This window comes from Phaenicophaeus curvirostris, chromosome 2 (genome assembly GCF_032191515.1).
Source record: "Phaenicophaeus curvirostris isolate KB17595 chromosome 2, BPBGC_Pcur_1.0, whole genome shotgun sequence".
Taxonomy (NCBI): Eukaryota; Metazoa; Chordata; class Aves; order Cuculiformes; family Cuculidae; genus Phaenicophaeus; species Phaenicophaeus curvirostris.
Genome location: NC_091393.1, coordinates 117,347,535 through 117,365,934, shown reverse-complemented (window position 1 = coordinate 117,365,934; position 18,400 = coordinate 117,347,535). Strand labels below are relative to the sequence as shown.

Below are 18,400 nucleotides of genomic sequence, written 5' to 3'. Positions count from 1 at the left end.
ATCATGGCTGATCTGTAGATGGGACTGTGCTCTCAGGGTTGCAAATGAATTTAGCCCTTGATGGTCTAGAGGAGATTTAAAAGTTGCTTGGCACAGTTTGGTGGTTTCATGTACAGGTCATAACACTTGCTGTCTGCCACTGCGCGTGTGCTCCTCTTGCTGGAAGAAGCCATCAGTGAGCACAGAGGGAATTTGGAGCCAGTTGAGTTAGGGAGTTGGGGTAGGGTTGAGAGGAAAGTCAAGGCAGCATGTGGAAGAGACCACTGTGATAGATGCCCAGGTCTCTGTGGTCTTTCACAGGGAGACCTTTATTTTTCTTTTCCTTTAAGGTTGCCATCGCCTGTCACTACAGAATAGCAACAAAGGACAAGAAAACAATCTTGGGCACACCTGAAGTGTTACTGGGTCTCCTGCCTGGGGCTGGGGGCACTCAAAGGCTGCCAAAGATGGTAAGTAGGAGAGAAACTTGGCTTGGTAGCCTGACCCTTCTGCTGCATGGCCTACTCCCGTTCTGAAATCTCCTTTCTGCCCTCTAGGTGGGACTTCCTGCTGCCTTTGATATGATGCTGACTGGAAGGAACATCCGTGCCGACAAAGCAAAGAAGATGGGTCTCGTTGACCAGCTGGTGGACCCACTAGGTCAGCCACGATGCCTCTCACTTTCTGGATCTGCTGCCTGTTGGTTAACCTCTCCACTGAGCTAAAATGGGTGGAGAAGCCTTTGATGCAACCATCAGTCTCGTTTGGGTAGAGCATATAGGCTACGAATTCCTTACCAGGCTCTGCAGTGCTGTCTCCATTCCCACCTTAGAAGCATTTGCACGAGGACCTTGAAATGTCAGGCTCCTGCTAAAGCTGAGTGAGTAGGAAAATGTTAGCACAGAGGGCAGGCCTGTGGGCACTGTTGCGGAGGCTAATTATACAGATAAGAACCTGCATTCCTCATTTATCATGTCACAGGGATGGATTACAACCCATAATGAAAGAAGAGGTGACCAGCGCATACGTTTATGCAGCCTGCAGATGTTTGTCTCTGTGACAAGATCTTAAGAAGCAGCAACACCCCCCGCCCCTTCATCTTAGGTGCTTGGAATTGCCAACTGACGTTCAGTTGGATACAGAAATTCCTTGCAAACTGCAGACCAAGTTGCACTTCCAACTGCTGAGTGGGACAGTGAGTAATTAGTGGGCTGCATCCAAAGCAGTGGGACCAGCAGGGTGAGAGAGAGGATTCTACCCCTTTGTTCTGCTCTGGAAAGTTCCCACCTGGAGTTCTGTGTCCAGCTCTGGAGTCCTCAGCATAGGAAGGACATGCATCTGTTGGAGCGAGTCCAGAGGAGGCCGTGGAGATGATCCAAGGGCAGGAGAACCATACAAGGACAGACTTAAGAGAGTTGGAGTTGTTAAGCCTGGAGTAGGGAAGGCTCTGGGGAGAACTCAGAGCAGCCTCCCAGTACTGAAAGCGGCTCCAGGAAAGCTGGGGAGGGGCTCCTGATCAGGGAGGGCAGGGATGGGATGAGGGGAACGGTTTTGAGCTTCAAGAGGGGAGATTGAGATGAGATCTTAGGAAGAAATGTTTTCCTGTGAGGGTAGGGAGACCCTGTTCCAGGTTGCCCAGATAAATAGTGGCTGCCCCATTCCTGGAGGTGTCCAAGGATGGGTTAGGTGGGGCTTTGAGCAACCTATATCCAGGGGGAAGTGTCCCTGCCCATGGCAGGGGGCTTGGAACTGGATGGGCTTTGGGGTCTTTCCTGCCCAAACCATTCCATGATTCTATTATCATTTACCTGCTTCTTGCTGGGAGACCCTCCGGCAGGCAGCAGTGTTTGGGATCTGCTGAGTACATGCTCTCAGGTCTTTATGAGGAGATAGGCAAACCTGAAAGTTGAAGACGTCAGCTTTTGGTAGAGTGAGGAGTGACAGGAGGTGAAAGACGAGTGGGTTTCTGTTTTATTTTTAGTTTTTAACTGCTGTGTGGGGAAGCAGTGGGGAAGCATCTGCTGTGGCGTTTCCTTTGTTCTGAGGATCCGTGCAACATCTGGGTGTGGTTGGAGCAGTTCAGAGCAAAGGTGAATAAGGCTGCTCAGGTGTAAGCGTGCGGAGCTGTAACCTCCTGTGGTTTGTTCTGCTGGCTCAGAGGGAGCCCAAGGCTGCACGTTTAGCCACAGGCTCGTTATGGTGGCCCTGTGCAGAATTGCTGGGTGTTCTTTCAGTAATGACTCGTAGTATTTTCCTTCAGCAGCTTTACACAACTGCCTTTTCTCTCCTCTGGTACTCATGGAACAAGTCCTGTGCTTGCGAATTGTGCAACCCACCCTTGGAAGCTGCTGAAACTTGTTTTGTGGTGGCTTGCTTCATTGTTTGTGTGGCAGCTTTAGACTGGGGTAGGTGTCACCGTGTGCTCTAGCTAAAGCAAGGGAGAGATTTCCTGCACCTGAAGTCAAAGGTTGAGGTTTCATTGGACATCAGCTCAAGTACGGGTAGTTTTCAGGGACTCAGTTCTTTGAAACTGTTGTCTGTGTATTTAACAGCAGTGTAGTTGTGCAGACTTACTGTACCACGCAAAGAAGAAGGGGTGCAACAAGAGGGAGGGGAGGAACCCCACTGAAATTCTGTTGAGATACAAGGGTGCCTGCAGTTCTGCAGAGTAAAAGGTTGAAGAATAAAGGGCACAGTCTGCGAAAAAAAAAAAAAAATAGGTGTTGAAGCAAGGGTTCAGAGAGGTGCTGGGAGCTCCATCCTTGAAGGGGTTCAGAGCCTGGGAGGACACATCTCTGAGCAACCTGATCTGCTTGGCAGGGAAGTATCCTTGCTAATGGCAGGGAGGTTGGAACTGGATGATCTTTAAAGTCCTTTCCAACCCAAACCATTCTATGATTCTATAATTCCAGAGTTGGATTTAAGTTTGTACTTGGCCCTGCTTTGAGCAGTAGGTCAGGCCAGGTGGTCTGCCATGTCCCGTTCCAACCAAAACTGTGCTGTGACTCCATGAAAGCAGTGTTGATGGTGCAGTGGCGCACTGCGCTCTGCTCCGTTGGGAGTTTCTGTATAATGCCGTGGATATTTGTCTGTTGAGCCTTTCCATCATTCACAAACAAGAAAAGTCAAACAGGTGGGAGGAAGAGAGTGGTAGCAATTCAAAGGAACATGATGCTGCTGTCTCATCCTTGCTTCTCTGCATCACCATCCATCAATAAGGATTTCTGCTGCTTTCCCTCAAGGTTTCTCTGTTGTTCACAGGGCCAGGCGTGAAGACTCCAGAAGAACGGACGATTGAGTACTTGGAGGAGGTAGCAATCGGCTTTGCCAGAGGACTAGCCAACAAGACTGTGTCTGCCAAAAGATCAAAGGGGCTAATTCAGAGTAAGTCTGTGGGCATCATAACTAAATCCTGAGGGACTGGAGCGAGTATAATCCAGCTTTGTTTCTCAGGAATGTGTTGCTGCTCCTACTTAATTCCATATTCCAAACATTTAATTTCATGTTGTAATCTCTGTAGACCAGCGAGTTGATAGAGAAAACATTGCTCTGCAGGTCTGACCTAGACACCTCCATACCTGGAGATGTTCAAGACCAGGTTGGACGGGGTTTTGAGTAATCTGATCCACTGGGAGATGCCCCCGCCCATGGCAGGGGGATTGGAGCTGCATGGGCTTTAGGGCCCCTTCCAATCCAAACCATTCCATGATTCTGTGACCTCCAAGTGACGTTGCCAGTGCTGCACATGGTGGCTCCTGAACTGTGTTCCAAGGGAGTCAGGCTTCGTGGAGTGAGGAGCAGCTGCTTCCGTAGGATTATCCACCTTCAAAGTTCTGTACCAAGCTTGTGTAAGCAAGTGGGAAGAGGCACTTGCGTCTGGTCTGCACTAATCCTCCTTAGCAGCACCCTTAGACAGTCAGCAGAGCCCAGAAATAGTGACATTTCTATGTGAGTTGTGCTCCACAGAGCTCAGTCTGTTACTAGTTGTATTAGGGAGATATCTTAGCCCCAAATGAGCCTTGTCTGTGGAATGAGCCATGGAAACCCTTCTGAGCAGACCATACTGCCTGTGGCTGAGTTTCAGGTGCACGGTTTCTGTTGCAGATACGCAACATACGCATCTAAACCCTTAATTTTCAAGTTAATCATTTAAAGGCTGACGGTGCATATAGCGCTGTGCTGAGACATGTTTTGTCCCATCTTGCAGAGATAACAGACTATGCCATGGCTCTTCCCTTCGTGAGGCAGCAAGTCTACAAGACAGTGGAGAGCAAAGTTCAGAAGCAAACCAAAGGACTCTACCCTGCGCCGCTGAAGATCATTGAGGTAACTCCCGCTGCGAGGCCTGAGAAATGATGATGAAGGTGCATCTGTGGGATAACATGACAACAGACACAGAGGGAAGGTGGTTCCTTTCTCTCAGCCAAACCACGCATTGTGGTCTTCACAGAAGATCAGTCTTGCTGAGTGCTGCCTGTGTTGTATTGAGCAAGCGTGGTGAAACTCAGAATTACTTCCTGAATATGATCACCAGTTTACTCACTCAGTCATTCCCTGGAGGTGTTCAAGGCCAGGCTGGATGGGGCTTTGAGCAACCTGATCCAGTGGGAGGTGTCCCTGCAGTTGGAACTGGATGGGCTTTGAGGTACCTTCCAACCCAGACCATTCCATGATTCTGTGGTACCAGTACCAAGTAAATCAGTAAGGGGAAGATCAAGAATTCCGGTCAAGGAAGGGCTTAGCTGGAATACTTCATCCATGAAGCTTCCAGCTGCATTTTTTCCTGATTTTCTATATGGTGTCTAAACTGTCTGGGGAAAAGGAGACTGAGCGAGATTTCATCACTCTCTACAACTATCTGAAAGTAGTTTGGAGTGAGGTAAGGGTTGGTCTTTACTCCCTGTTAGCCAGTGACAGGACAAGGGTAAGTGGCCTCAAGGTGCGCCAGAGGAGAATTAGGTTGGATGACAGGAGGAATTTCTTCATAGAAAGGGTTGTCAAGCACTGGCAGAGGTCGAGTCCCCATCCCTGCAGGTCTTTAAAAGACGAGTAGATATTGTACTTGTTATCATGATCTGGTGGCAGACTTAGCAATGGATGGGCTCCATGAATTTAAGGGTCCTTTCCAGCCAAAACCATTCTGTGAAGAGTTGGGTTTACCTGTTTGGAACCAGGAAAACATAAATTCCTTCCATTCTTTTCACTCTTCTCATAGCACTAACCACACAACACTTTAAATGAAAGTCTCCTGAGTTCCACAAGTGTTGTGTTACTTACAGACACTGTCCATGTTGAATCCCGGTTTTAAAGTGGCCTTTTGGTATTTAAGTTGTTGCAAAGACTTCTCTAAACCCTGCGAATGCCCCCCTCTGACTCTGAGAGCAGTGACATTACAGGAGCACAGTAAACAATTCCCAGAACCACAAGGTGTGTGGGGGAAAAAAAAAAAGGTAGAAAATTCCTTGCCATCGTAGCTGTTCTGTGCTGACAGGACGAGGCTATTCCTAGCTCTGCTTTGAACAGCGTTTACAGAACCCAGGGAGTATGAAGTGTGCCCTGAATATTGAGGGGGTGGGGGTCGCTGGTGACAATGGGAGGTGCAGCTACACAAGGAATCTTGCTAAAGCGTTGCTGTTGGCAGACGTGGCTTAACAGCAATGTATCTTTATTGTTCTTTATCTAGGTTGTAAAGACTGGTCTTGATCAGGGGCGTGATGTTGGATACCTCGCTGAGTCCCAGGTAAGGAGACGAGAGCCCTGGTGATAATCAATAAGTTGTGGAGTTGAGGCGGATTTGTGTTTAACCACGCACAAAGGTCAGCTAAAAGCTGTATGTTCAGCTTTTAAGCTGAAAGGGGGAAGATTTAGATGAGATCTTAGAAAGAAATGTTTTCCTGTGAGGGTGGGGAGGGACTGACACAGATTGCCCAGAGAATTTGCTGCTGCCCCATCCCTGGAGATGCTCAAGGCTGGGTTGGATGGGGCTTGGAGCAACCTGATCCCATGAGACATGTCCCTGCCCATGGCAGGCGGGTGGGCTTTGAGTTCCCTTCCAACCCAAACCATCCCACAATTCTTAATGTCAAGTGGTGTCCCGGGGAGGAACAACCACGCTTACCAGTACAGGCTGGGGACCAGCTGGCTAGAGAGAGTTCAGTGGAGGGTTCCAAGGATGATTAAAGTCCTGGAGCATCTGGCACATAAGGAGAGGCTGGGAGTTCTGGAACTGTTCAGCCTGGAGAAGAAGAGGCTTGAGGGAATCTTAGTAATGTGTGTAAATACCTGGTAGGAAGCAATAAAGAAGGCACAGCTGCACTCTTCTCAGTGGTGTCCAATGGCAGAATGAGGTATTGGGCACAAACTGAAATGGGGAGTTCCGCTTAAATACACAAACCATCTTTTCTACTGTAAGGGGGATTGAATGGTGGAACAGGTTACCCAGAGAGGCTGTGGAGCCTCCCTCCATGGTGATATTCAAGACCCAACTGGGAACAAACCATAGCAGTTTGCTCTAGTTGACTGAGCTTTGAGTGGTGGGGTGGGACACGACAATCTCCACAGGTCTCTTCCAATGTCACCTATGGTTCTGTGTTACCTGTGGTTCTGTCATTCTCTGAAATAAGCCTCTATTTTATTCTTCCTTTCCCTTCAATCCTTTAGTTCCCTGGCATCAGTTGAGTTTAGAACTGCTAACAACTGCTAAGGGAAGTCAAGTCTTTTGCATCTGTAAAGCCTAGAAGGCTTCACCTCTTACTCTGCTTGCCACTTTCTCCCCTTCGTTGGTCCAGCCAGGGGCAAGGCTGAGCAGGTATGAGCATCGTAGAAAAGGTGCCGTGTCGCAGAGGTGTAGGCATATGCGCACCTGTGTGCACAACAGTGAGTCCTAGTGGCCAGGAGAGCTGACTGTGTCCTGGGGTGCATCACCAGCCCATCAAGGGAGGGGACTGTCCTGCCCGGCTCCATCCTGGAGCAGCCCCACCTCAAGTACTGGGTGAAATTTTGGGCACCACAGGATAAAAAGGATCTAAAGCTACTAGAGAGCATCCAGAGGAGGACATGGAGCTGGGGAAGGGTTTAGAGGGGAAGCGTGTGAGGAACAGCTGAAGTCACTTGGTCTATTCAGCCTGGAGAAGAGGAAACTGATGGGAGGCCTCATCGTACTCTACAGCTTCTTCACATGGGGAGGAGGAGGAGCTGATCTCTTCTCTCTGGTGATCAATGACAGGACCCGAGGGAACGGCAGGAAGATGTGCCAGAGGAGGGTTAGATTGGACATAAGGAAAAGATTCTTACCTCATAGGGTCTTGGAGCAATGGAACAGCTCCCCAGGGAAGCAGTCACAGCACCGAGCCTGACAATATTCTGGAAGTGTTTGGCCAATGCCCTCAGACCCACAGTGTGAATGTTGGGATTGTCCTATGGGACGGGAGTTGGACTTAATGATCCTTGTGGGGCCCTTTCTGTTCAGGACATCATATGATTCTATGAAACACGGAGTACCTGCATGGCTGGCTGCACAGGCAGCTCAGGGCCTTTACTGGTGATGCCTACGTAAACGCAAACTGCTCACAGGCATGGCCAGTGTGGATGCTGGATGCTGTTCCTCCCGGTGGGCTGATCAGAATTGAAGCTCACGTGTGGCAGTAAGTGCCCCCACACACACACACCCCTCTTTTGTAGCTGGCTGTAGATGTTTCATCTGTCGATTAGTTGGCCACAGGGACCTCATGTCCTAAATGCTGTCCAGTCCTGCTCAAGGTTTACTAGTGACACAGGAAAACAGGAGCAGGGTTTAATGTGGAGGTAGGACAGACTGGTGAGCAGGCCCAGGGCCTGAGCAGGCAAGCGTACTCACCCATGGCTTGCTTGCGTGTGACCTTTTTATTCCACATAAACACAGTGTCTTTGTTTTCCCGCGCTTGCTCATCCTCAGTCATCCCGATCCCTCCGTTTCTCTGCCTAACCAACCTACCCCTAATTAGTTTTTCCATGCTGGTCCCAGTTTTGCTACATCTGTGCTCAGATTGGTTATTTCTGGTACTGAAGAAGTGGTTCTGGTAGTGCACAATGTCACTGGTGTGGTTTCCTGGGTCCTGCTGGCTCTGCAAGACCCCACTCACCAAAAGACTCATGACATTCCCATCTGATTGTCTCTGCATTTAGGTCATCTCGCGCATCGCTGCCCCTCAGCTGCTGGTGAAATCCCTCCATCCCCCACTGTCTATCGGTGACTTTCAGCAGCTTCCCAGCTGCTATCTGTCACATTGTGCCACCTTTCCTGCCGCGCTTAGTAGCTCCTTTTGTTCTCTTGGTCAGGAATGTAGCAGTCTGCCTTGTACCTTAACAGCGACCTCCTGGGCACAGCCTGTCTGTGCTGGTTATGCATTCCACCCACGTTTGGTCTGGTGCTGAATAAAAGGCTCAGAATACTCTGTTCCTTACAGAAAAGAATGGATGTGTTTTCCTGAGAATCAGCAGCAGGATGGAGATCTTCCCAGAAGCCTCTAAAGAATAATAAGTGTCAGTGCCCTGTCTCTTTTAATGCCTCCCTCTCACCCCTAGGGTAGGAGATTTGCAGATTCTTTTACAGACTTTGTGTTTCTGATGTTTTAACAAGCCTCTAGCTCACAGGACACTGGTGAGGGAGGATACAGCCTTACGTTGGCAGCTTTCCTTAGCTGCCTTGGCTCAGGCAACGTTAGTTTTCTGTCGCCTTACACTGTCTTTTTGTCTTCATGACTGCTTTCCTGTTTCATGCTGAGTGCTGGGAGGTAATGCAGGCCTTTGATTTTTTTGTTGCCTGCCCATGATCCTCTGAAAACAATATCAGGCTGCTGCTGTCAGTGAGAATTGGGCTGCTTAAAGATTGTTCTCGAAGTCTGAGTTGCGGGGCTGTTCCACATGGAAGCCCCTGGGGCAATAGCCTCAGCTTAGTGCAGGATGCACACGTCAACGCAATACAGTCCTGCCACTGAGGAAAAGTGGCGCCTGCCTTGATCCCATGGGACCCACAGCTGCTGGCTGCGACCCCAGAGTCGCTTTTGGTTTACCAGTGAGCTGCCAGGGAATGCTGCTCCCAAAGCTGGGATCTGAGAGGGGAAAAAAAGGCTGTGAATGACTCAGTGGATAGTAAGGAGATGGACATGAAAATACTGTGGCTGCTGTTGCTCCCCGGCAGAACCCCTGCCCCTCCAGGCAGGCGTGTTAGAGGTGCACGTTCTTTTAGGTGCTGTAAATTGTTTGTAGGAAAGGAGATGGAAGAAGCAGTGTCCTGCTCTTCTCTGGCAGTGCATGTGGGAGGCAGTGGTGTGAAGTGGGCTGTGCTTAGCACAGAATTTGCCTCTCTGCAGAGGATTCATGTGCCATGGTCTCCTCTTGCCATGATTTTGATGAGTGCGTGCTGGAAGAGAGACGGCTGTTAAATACCAGACTCTCTGCTTCCCTCTTCCCTGTCTTACAGAACTTTGGCCAACTTGCAATGACCAATGAATCCAAGGCATTGATGGGACTATACCACGGGCAAGTGCACTGCAAGAAGAACAAGTTTGGAGCACCTCAGCGGGAGGTCAAGTAAGTGCAAGCATGAGTGCAGTTGGAGGAGCAATGCTAAAAGGCTCTGGTGACTGCATGGCCTGGAGTCCTGAGAAGCAGCACAGCACAGCAGAGACCTTTCCAGCCTCCAGAAGGCAGCCGATCCTCTGCAGCGTGGATTTCTCACCCACAAGTGAAATTTTGCATGACCTCACTCTAAATAGTGCCTGGGTGGACAGGATGTTTTGTGAGTCTGACAGCAGCAATGGAAATCTGGCTGTTTCTAGCCTTGAATATGTCCCTTGGTCCTTTTCTGTACAGGACTCTGGCAGTGCTGGGAGCAGGGCTCATGGGAGCCGGGATTGCCCAGGTTTCAGTGGATAAGGGGATGAAGACCATTCTGAAGGACACATCACAGCAAGGCTTGGACAGAGGACAGCAGCAAGTCTTCAAGGGGTACGTGTGTTAAAAGGAATTTCCTCAGGATGGGGCTGCCTTTAGTCAAAACACTCCTCTGCTGTCAGGCAGTCAGGAACTCCTGACACCTGTGTTACTTTGGACCCTTCTACCAGCAGAAGTCACAGAAATGCTTTCTTTTAAGGTTGCCCTATGCAGTGCGCTGGGATATTGCTACGAAATAGGCCCAGTGTATTCAGCCTTAGCTCCTTAGGTAGGTAGACAACCTAACAGATGATTGCTTTAGCTTTTAGATCTAGCAGTAGCTTAGAGCTAAGGGGGGAGGGAGTAATCCTGGCTGCCTTGAGGCCCTTGCCAGGGGAAGCATCGGGTCAGACTTCTGAAAAGGTGGATTTCTTTCCCCTGTCCTCCTGGCCGAGCTGCATGAGCATGGTTCTCCTTTTTCCAGTTGGAAGGAGGGGCTAGTACTCAGAGTGACAGCTCTGCTGGACTGTGATGGTGCTTTGGTCCCAGCTTCAGGAGGGAGAGAGAGATGCCTTTGGAGTGTGGTTCACCACCAGCGATCCAGGCTGGCCTGTCCAGCAGCTGACAGAGCTGTCCTTCCCTAGGCTCAATGGCAAGGTGAAGAAGAAGAGCCTGACATCGTTTGAGAGGGACTTCATTCTCAGCAACTTAACGGGCCAGCTGGACTACAAGGGCTTTGAGAAAGCAGACATGGTGATCGAGGCTGTGTTCGAGGACATTAACATCAAGCACAAAGTGCTGAAGGAAGTGGAAGCCGTGAGTATTGGTTCTGAGCAGCTCATGCTACCTGTGGCCTTTGTGTGGCAAGACTCAGGCTGCCCTGCCCTGCCAAGCTTGTCGGTTGGTGCAAGTTAATTATGTCACAACATGGGTGAGTGTCAAGGGCAACCCTCCTGTTCACTATGGATATTCACTGTTCCATAAGGAGTTGCTCATTCCTAGCTGAATGGGGTGAGTGTGACATTCCCTGCCTCCTGGGAGCCGCTCCAGAAAACCTTCTAGAAACCCCAGGACTGGAGGTGTAGCCTCACCAGCACCAAGTACAGGGTGCATCACGCCTAGACCTGATTCTGGACAAGCCTGTGTGTTTACACTGTCTCTTCCACCCCTGCTACAGGTGATCCCTGCTCACTGTATCTTCGCCAGTAACACATCTGCCCTCCCAATCAGCCAAATCGCTTCCGTTAGCAAGAGGCCGGAGAAGGTGAGTACCTGTTGCTGTGTTGCTGGTTTGAGTTTGCTCTGTGCTGAGCTGCCCATTAATGACAAACTGGCTTTGTTGTGGGTGAGTACTGGGATCTTCTTCCTCAGAACGAGAAATGGCTCAGCCTTTGTCCACAGTGGGAGCTTTGAACAAACAGCATGTTATCTTTGGACAGGTAGGAGAGGAGTAAAGGTAGACTCATCCCAAGTGTCCTGTTGGCAAGGCAGGGTGCAGGAGGGAGGTCAGTGGCTTCATGGAACTGTAATGCACATGGGGGCAGGGAAGCTATGGAAGGTCTTGAGCTGAGAGCATTCCAGCCAGGAAGGCTTCTGTTATTTTGATAAACCGATGAGACACACGAGTGACTTTCCATGATGGGAAGATACCTTCTGAGAGAGAGAGCGCAGTATCCTAGCAGCAAATATGGAAGAGAAGTTGATGACTGGAAGCTGCACTCAGAGGTGCTCAAACTGAAGACTGTGGGATCAGCTCCTGAGAGGGTGGTGGGTTTTATCCCTGGCTCCAAATGATCCATGTGAACAGGATGCCAAGCGCAACGTAGCAGTTCAGGCCAGAGGTTTGGAGCAGAGGACTTCTTCCCATTGCTTAAGGCCTAAACCACAAATAAAGTAACTACATCCTCCTCCCTTAGCCCAGACAAGCAGAGCTGAGCAGGAATGCTGCATGCAGAGCGGCCTGCCCTGAGGGATGTGCTTGGTGGAGGTACCATCTGAGGGATGTGAGTGTGCTGGACTGGGAGGAGCCAGGGGCTGTCCATGGCTGCCCAGGGTTCCTGAGACTGCTAGCGTGAGACTGACAGAGTTGGCACGGTTCCTGTGGGAGACCCGTGCCTTCAGGCAGGAGCTACAGGAGACAAGATGTGACACTGAGAGGTCTGCATGATGACTGAGTGGAGTCACGTCAAGGGCTGAGCATCAGTCTAAGGTGGCTGTGATATAAAAAGAGGGAAATGTTTGCCCCCTCATTTGAGGAATCTGCTTTACCTACCCAGAGCTGCAGAAAATGCAGGGAAGAACAGGTAGTTCCTGTGAGATAATCCCATTCTTCTCTAAAACAGGTGGGACAGGAGGTCAATAGGAGCTTGGGCAGAAGGAAGGGGAAGCTCTAGAGGCCAGTTGGAAGGTGTTAGGCAAATGCAAAAACATGGGTACCCTAGGCTGATTTCCTAAATTCCTACAAGGGTCTCAAGCCTGCCCAGGGCAGTGAGTTGCCTCTGCTGCGTGTCTCCCTGCAGAAGTCCTGTGGGCATCTGAAAAGCTGGAGTAGAGGTTTGTTGTAGGTCACTTCCAGCTGGAATATTCCATTCCATCCCAGCTGCTGGAGGTGTCTGTGACCTTCCTCTGCCTCTTCCTGCTTTGCTGTCAGACCTTGGTTGCATTGGAAAAGCAAAATGATTCTTATTATTTGTTCAGACTTCTAAATAACATCCTCTTGCTGTATAAATTGCCTGTGTAGTGGCTCTTTATGGGGACACTAATAGGGGATCAGTTAACTAATTAGTGTATTTTCTTTAATTAGTCTGTATTCATCAGCTTTTCTGCAAGGTGTCTCTGGCTTATACAGGTCTTGGTGCAGAGTGTAGCTTCCAGGAGGACAAAGGTGACACCCTGATTACATGGTGGTGTTAAGAGTGAGGCACGCAGCCAAATCATCACTTAAACGCTGTTCCCAGAGGACGGCTGCTCTCACCTCTGTAATTAGTTGCTGGAAACTTGCCACCTTGGCCTTGGATTCACTTCATCACTAAGAAAAAAACCCAAAACAAACCATTCACAAGCAGAACACAAGGACTCTGATCAACATCTGTCTGGGACTGCTGTTCCACCCTCACAGTCCCAGGCATGTGGCTGCTCTGCCAGCTCCGATAGTACCTGTGGATCGCGCAGTGCCTGTGATTCACCTGAGGACAGAGCTCAGCTAAGATTCCCAGGCAGGTTTTCCTGCCAGATTATTCTCAAGAACAGAGGGAGCTGAGTAGCGCTCTCAGTCCTGTAAGCACAGTGCCTAAATCCTCACTGAGGCAAGAGCTGGGAAAGGCAAGGAGAGAAAAGGAGTAGGGCGCTTGACTTGCCCAGCAGATGCTTCTGGAAGCCAAAGTCTCTTAACTCAGCTTAACCCTGAGCTCTTCCTTCTGCCTAGGTGATCGGGATGCACTACTTCTCCCCTGTGGACAAAATGCAGCTGCTGGAAATCATCACCACAGACAAAACATCCAAGGATACGGCTGCTTCAGCTGTTGCTGTTGGCCTCAAACAGGGCAAGGTTGTCATCGTGGTAAAGGTGAGTGAACACTGCAAAATACAAGCTGGGATAATCAAGAAAAGGACAGGCTTATGCATGAAGAGGAGGCTGAAATGTGGCTGTGAATGCATCGGCACTAGCCACTTACACCAAGAAGTGAAAACGGAGGTTAGAAGATATCAAGTGCCCAGATGGGCCCTCAGGTGTCCTTGAGAGCAGCTGTGGAAGGCCAGAAGGTGCAGGAGCAGTTGGATTGGCCAGCACAAGGAGCTGGCAGTCCTTCACGCAGCTTCTAGGAGGCTGAAGTCTTAATGGCATCCATGATGGAATAGAGTCTGGGCCGAACTCTCACTACCTCCTCTCCCTGGCCATCTTCAAGGACAGAGGGGCCTGGGAACAGTAACCCTCCTGTTTATGGCTTTAAATCTTGTGTGAGAGGGGGCAGAAATACGCGTGCAAGTGTAGGGGAAGAGCTGGGCCAAGCAGAGGAAGGAGAAGGCTGAGTGCAGCACTGTGAGGCAGCACAACTGCTGTGGGCTTGGAGAGGAGGCAGCAGAGCTTCAGAAAGCCATGGGCTTGGAGTGACATGTCAGGCTGAATCTGCTGTTGAGTGCACAGCCCTCCAAACAGAGCTGCTCGCTTGCTCCGTGGTGGAAAGTGTCAGTGACGCTGTCTCAGCTGTGTAGGAGTTCAGCCAGTAGGCTCGGGTCAGTTTGAATATAGTTTTGCATTGGTCTTTTCACTGACACGTGAGGTTTCCAGCAGTGCTGAGCAGGTCTCCTGTGGTGCTGGGGGAGCTTGGCTTGTCTTAAAGTGCTCGAGGCGTCTCTAAAGGCCAGCAGAGATAGTGCTGCTTCTCTAACCCTCATCCCCACATCAGAGGCTTTCCTGAGTGCCTCTTCAGAGCTTATCTATTGCTTCCAAACTTTGTGAGCAGTATCAGAGGTGAAATAATCAGTTTATGCCTTTTTTACTAGTGCTGAGCACCCATTCCCCCATCAGCCTTGAGGCTCGGTGAAGCGTGGGGATTTGTACAGCTGACTTATTTTAAATAAAAGCTATTTTAAATAACACACCGGTGGGAGCTTCAAACGCTGCTGAGCCTCACAGGAAAAATCTACCCTAGCAGTCGGTAACATCCTGTTAGAAATGGAGCTGAGTGTGTCTGCCCTGCGTGGCAGTGCCTGGGCTGTGCAACACAGCTCCTGTGCTGCCAAGAGAGGCCGTGTTATGCAGTTTGTCCTCACCTGCCTTCCTGCTGCACTTCTCTTTCCTAGGATGGACCAGGATTCTACACCACTAGGTGCCTGGGCCCAATGCTGTCAGAAGTTGTCCGCGTTCTCCAGGTGTGTATCCTGTCAGGTACTGAGTGTCTGCCAAATAGTTTTGTAAACTCTGCTTCTTCCTTGCCTCCGCTCAGGCTGACTCCAGCCCTGGCTGAGAAAGGAGTTGAGCAACCACCCCTGGTGTTCGTGGTTGCCCGCAGCCCATCCTTGGTAGTCTGATGAGATCTGGTGCAAGGCAGTGGTGGGAGTCTTTCCTCCTCATATAGCACCAGGCAGATCTGGGAGTGGTGCAAGCACCATTCTGCTGCTCCTGTCTGTAATCAGACAGCTAATGGTGCTGACTGTGGTCTGTGGCCTTGGATGCACGAGGACTTTGTGCTCACACACTGGGTTTCCAGGACCCTCACCCATGGATACCATTGCTTTTCCTTCTCTTCCTGCAGGAAGGCATTGACCCCAAGAAAATAGATGCGATCTCTACAGCATTTGGCTTTCCCGTGGGTGCTGCCACGCTGATTGACGAGGTGGGCGTGGATGTGGCCACACACGTGGCTGAGGACCTTGGCAAAGCCTTTGGCGAGCGCTTTGGAGGAGGCAGCATCGAGTTGTTCAAGCTCATGGTTGAAAAAGGTTTCTTAGGTGAGGCACTTGGCTGTCTTAATCCAACACATTTCCCTTTTGTTCAAGGAAAAGTGCCGGCATCCAGTAGACTCTTATGTCTCAGGTGAGGACAGTTGGAGAACAGTCCTGGGAATGGGTTGGGAATCCCTCTCAGCTGTACCTTGGGTAGGCCTTTGGCTGCAGCCAGACCTTCCTTTGAAGCAGACAAACACGCTGCCTGGAGGAAAGGCACCAGGCAAGGTCCCGTGCCCCTTCATTAAAGCTGTGCTCTGGGATGTGGAGAGCAAGTGGCTGGACAGAGATGTACTCCAGAGAAACAAGCCCTGAGCTGAGCTTTAGAAGCTCTGTGCAAGGAAAAGTTGTGTCTCTGTATGGCTGGAGCTGTGCCCTGGTGGCACAGGGTGCCAAGAGGCAGCGGTGCCTCAGAGCATGCCAGGATGGAGCAGCATCCATCAGTGGGACCTGTGCTTGGGCCAGGACGGCTCTTGCCTTCTGATGGCCCTTGCTGTGACCAGGGCCCTGGCAGGGGAGGTTGCTCAAGAGATCTTGTCATCTCTGTTCCTTGTCTCTTTGCTGTAGTCATGGAAATGGTTATGTGATAGTTTTCCAGACCTAGGGAAGGCAGTGGGACCAGTAGGTCAAGGGAGAGGATTCTGCCCCTCTGCTCCGCTCTGATGAGATCCCACCTGGAGTCCAGTGTCCAGCTCTGGAGTCTTCAGCACAGGAAGGACATGGAGCTGTTGGAGCGAGTCCAGAGGAGGCCACAAAGATGATCCAAGGGCTGGAGCACCTCCCATCCGAGGCCAGGCTGAGAGAGTTGGGGTTGTTCAGCCTGGAGAAGAGAAGGCTGTGGGGAAACCTTAGAGCAGCCTCCAGTACTGAAAGGGGCTCCAGGAAAGTTGGGGAAGGGCTCTTGATCAGGGAGTGCAGGGATAGGATGAGGGGGAATATTTTTCAGCTGAAAGAGGGGAGATTGAGATGAGATATTAAGGAAGAAATTCTTCACTGTGATGGTGGTGAGGCCCTGGCTCAGGTTGGCCAGAGAAGTGGTGGCTGCCCCATCCCTGGAGGTGTTCAAGGCCAGGTTGGATGGGGCTTTGAGCAACCTGATCCAGTGGGAGGTGTCCCTGCCCGTGGCAGGGGGTGGAACTGAATGGGCTTTGAGGTCTCTTCCAAGGAAAACCATTCCATGATTCTGTGTTCAGGGCCTGGCACAGTCACAACACTGTGCCAAGGACAGGGGACATGTCCCTCTGCCCGAGGTGAGCAGACAGGGTCACTCCGAGGTGCAGAGGCACTGCCTCTGCTGGGAAGTTCTCCTGCAAACATTAGCAGGAGTAACAAGATGATCGGAGGTGAAGGTGTCATGAGCAAATGGAACACACGGCAGGACGCAACCATCTCTTTTTTTTTACCCACAGGTCGCAAGGCAGGGAAAGGCTTTTATATTTACCAGGAGGGGGTGAAGAACAGGAACGTCAATTCTGGCATGGATGAGATCTTGGCGCGATTCAAAGTGGCAGCCAAACCTGAAGTGTAAGTAGCTGTGTGTGCCGAGCAGTGATGTGGAGTGGCTTTTACTCCTTCCTCTGCCTCTGAGCAGGGGCATTGCTGAACGCATCCACTCCAGATGGCATGTACCTGTTCCCAGCTGGGGGCGGGCTGTCAGCTCTGGACGGCCTGGGCTAGCAGCAACGGGCCATCCTCAAATTTACCAGCATTTGCTTGGGCACCTTAGCAGAAAGCTTTGCTGGGTTGAGGCTTGTCTGGGATTGGTGCAACCCCTGCTGCGATCTTCCTGGTGTTGGACCTGTACAGCCTGGTGCTGAAACATCTACAACTACCTGAAAGGAGGGTGTGGAGAGGAGGGAGCTGGGCTCTTCTCCCAAGTGACAGGGGACAGGACGAGAGGGAATGGCCTCAAGCTCCACCAGGGGAGGTTCAGGCTGGACATTAGGAAAAAAGTTTTCCCAGAAAGGGTCATTGGGCACTGGCAGAGGCTGCCCAGGGAGGGGGTTGAGTCACCTTCCCTGGAGGGGTTTAAAGGACGGGTGGACGAGGTGCTGAGGGGCATGGCTTAGTGATTGATGGGAATGGTTGGAATCGATGATCCTGTGGGTCTTTTCCAACGTAGTGATTCTGTGATCTGAAGCCATTCCCATCCGCCCTGATTGGGCCTTTGCTGTTCTTACATGCCTGCTTCAGGACTTAGTCCATATTCTCATGCAGACAGGGACAGTCGAAGTGAGAAACCATTCTCCCATACCCCAGGCCTGGCTCTGTCCCCAGTCTGTGCACCCCCCATCCAGCTCCTGCGTTACCTGCACGGCCTTCACAGACTCTTTCCTTGCAGCTGCACTGATGAAGACATCCAGATGCGCTTGGTGACGAGGTTTGTGAACGAGGCAGCAATGTGCCTGCAGGAAGGGATCCTCAGCAACCCCGTGGAGGGAGATATTGGTGCTGTGTTTGGTTTGGGTTTCCCGCCATGCCTGGGAGGTAAGAGTTCAGCTGGGTTTGGGCTTAGCTGCATGGCTTGGCCGCAAAGCTTTGTGCTGGGCTTGCCTAACGGGCTCCAAACACCAGAGGCAACTTGGCTGCTAAGGCCAGCTTTGAGCTGCGGTCTAACAAGCCTGAGTGTCCTTGTCCCACGTAAAGTCCAAGCCAGAGAGGTTGCTCCACTGTTCCCACCCCATGAGAGGTGGCCATGAGCCTGAGAGCTGTGAGATGTTTCTGCTAGGACCCTGTGGAGTTCCTCTGTTCATATGGCTGTGTCGCAGGATCAGAGGTCTCTAACCAGGCCATTTGCTCTGTCTTTGGGTTTGAATAAAAGGCAGAGCTGTGCTGGCCCCAGCCTCACCACAGCTTCCCATGAGAACCTCAAAGGAGGAGCCTTTACCATGCTTGACAGTCACGGGGGCATAGCTGGGCTGGGAGACCTGCGAAGCCCTACGTTCTTAAGAAATCCCTGGCTTTTTAAAGCCATGTGGTGTTCCGTGAAAAACAAAGCTCTGGTATCCCATCTTGTGCCGCTGCTAGTGCCTGGGTGGGCAGGCATCTTGCAGTGCTTCTAGAA

The 18,400-nt window shown here is 50.9% G+C and overlaps 1 protein-coding gene across 1 annotated transcript in view; it reads left to right on the top strand.

Moving 5' to 3' along the window:
* The window catches only part of HADHA (hydroxyacyl-CoA dehydrogenase trifunctional multienzyme complex subunit alpha), a 30,386-nt gene that overhangs the window by 10,856 nt on the left and 1,130 nt on the right, over positions 1–18,400 (top strand). The window contains exons 6-19 of the mRNA XM_069850644.1: positions 330–449; positions 537–639; positions 3,241–3,363; positions 4,187–4,305; positions 5,663–5,719; positions 9,440–9,549; positions 9,832–9,966; positions 10,536–10,707; positions 11,069–11,155; positions 13,316–13,456; positions 14,695–14,763; positions 15,147–15,342; positions 16,746–16,860; positions 17,678–17,823. Of these exons, the coding sequence (XP_069706745.1) occupies positions 330–449; positions 537–639; positions 3,241–3,363; positions 4,187–4,305; positions 5,663–5,719; positions 9,440–9,549; positions 9,832–9,966; positions 10,536–10,707; positions 11,069–11,155; positions 13,316–13,456; positions 14,695–14,763; positions 15,147–15,342; positions 16,746–16,860; positions 17,678–17,823 (1,693 nt within the window). The remainder of the gene's footprint in view (positions 1–329; positions 450–536; positions 640–3,240; positions 3,364–4,186; positions 4,306–5,662; positions 5,720–9,439; positions 9,550–9,831; positions 9,967–10,535; positions 10,708–11,068; positions 11,156–13,315; positions 13,457–14,694; positions 14,764–15,146; positions 15,343–16,745; positions 16,861–17,677; positions 17,824–18,400) is intronic.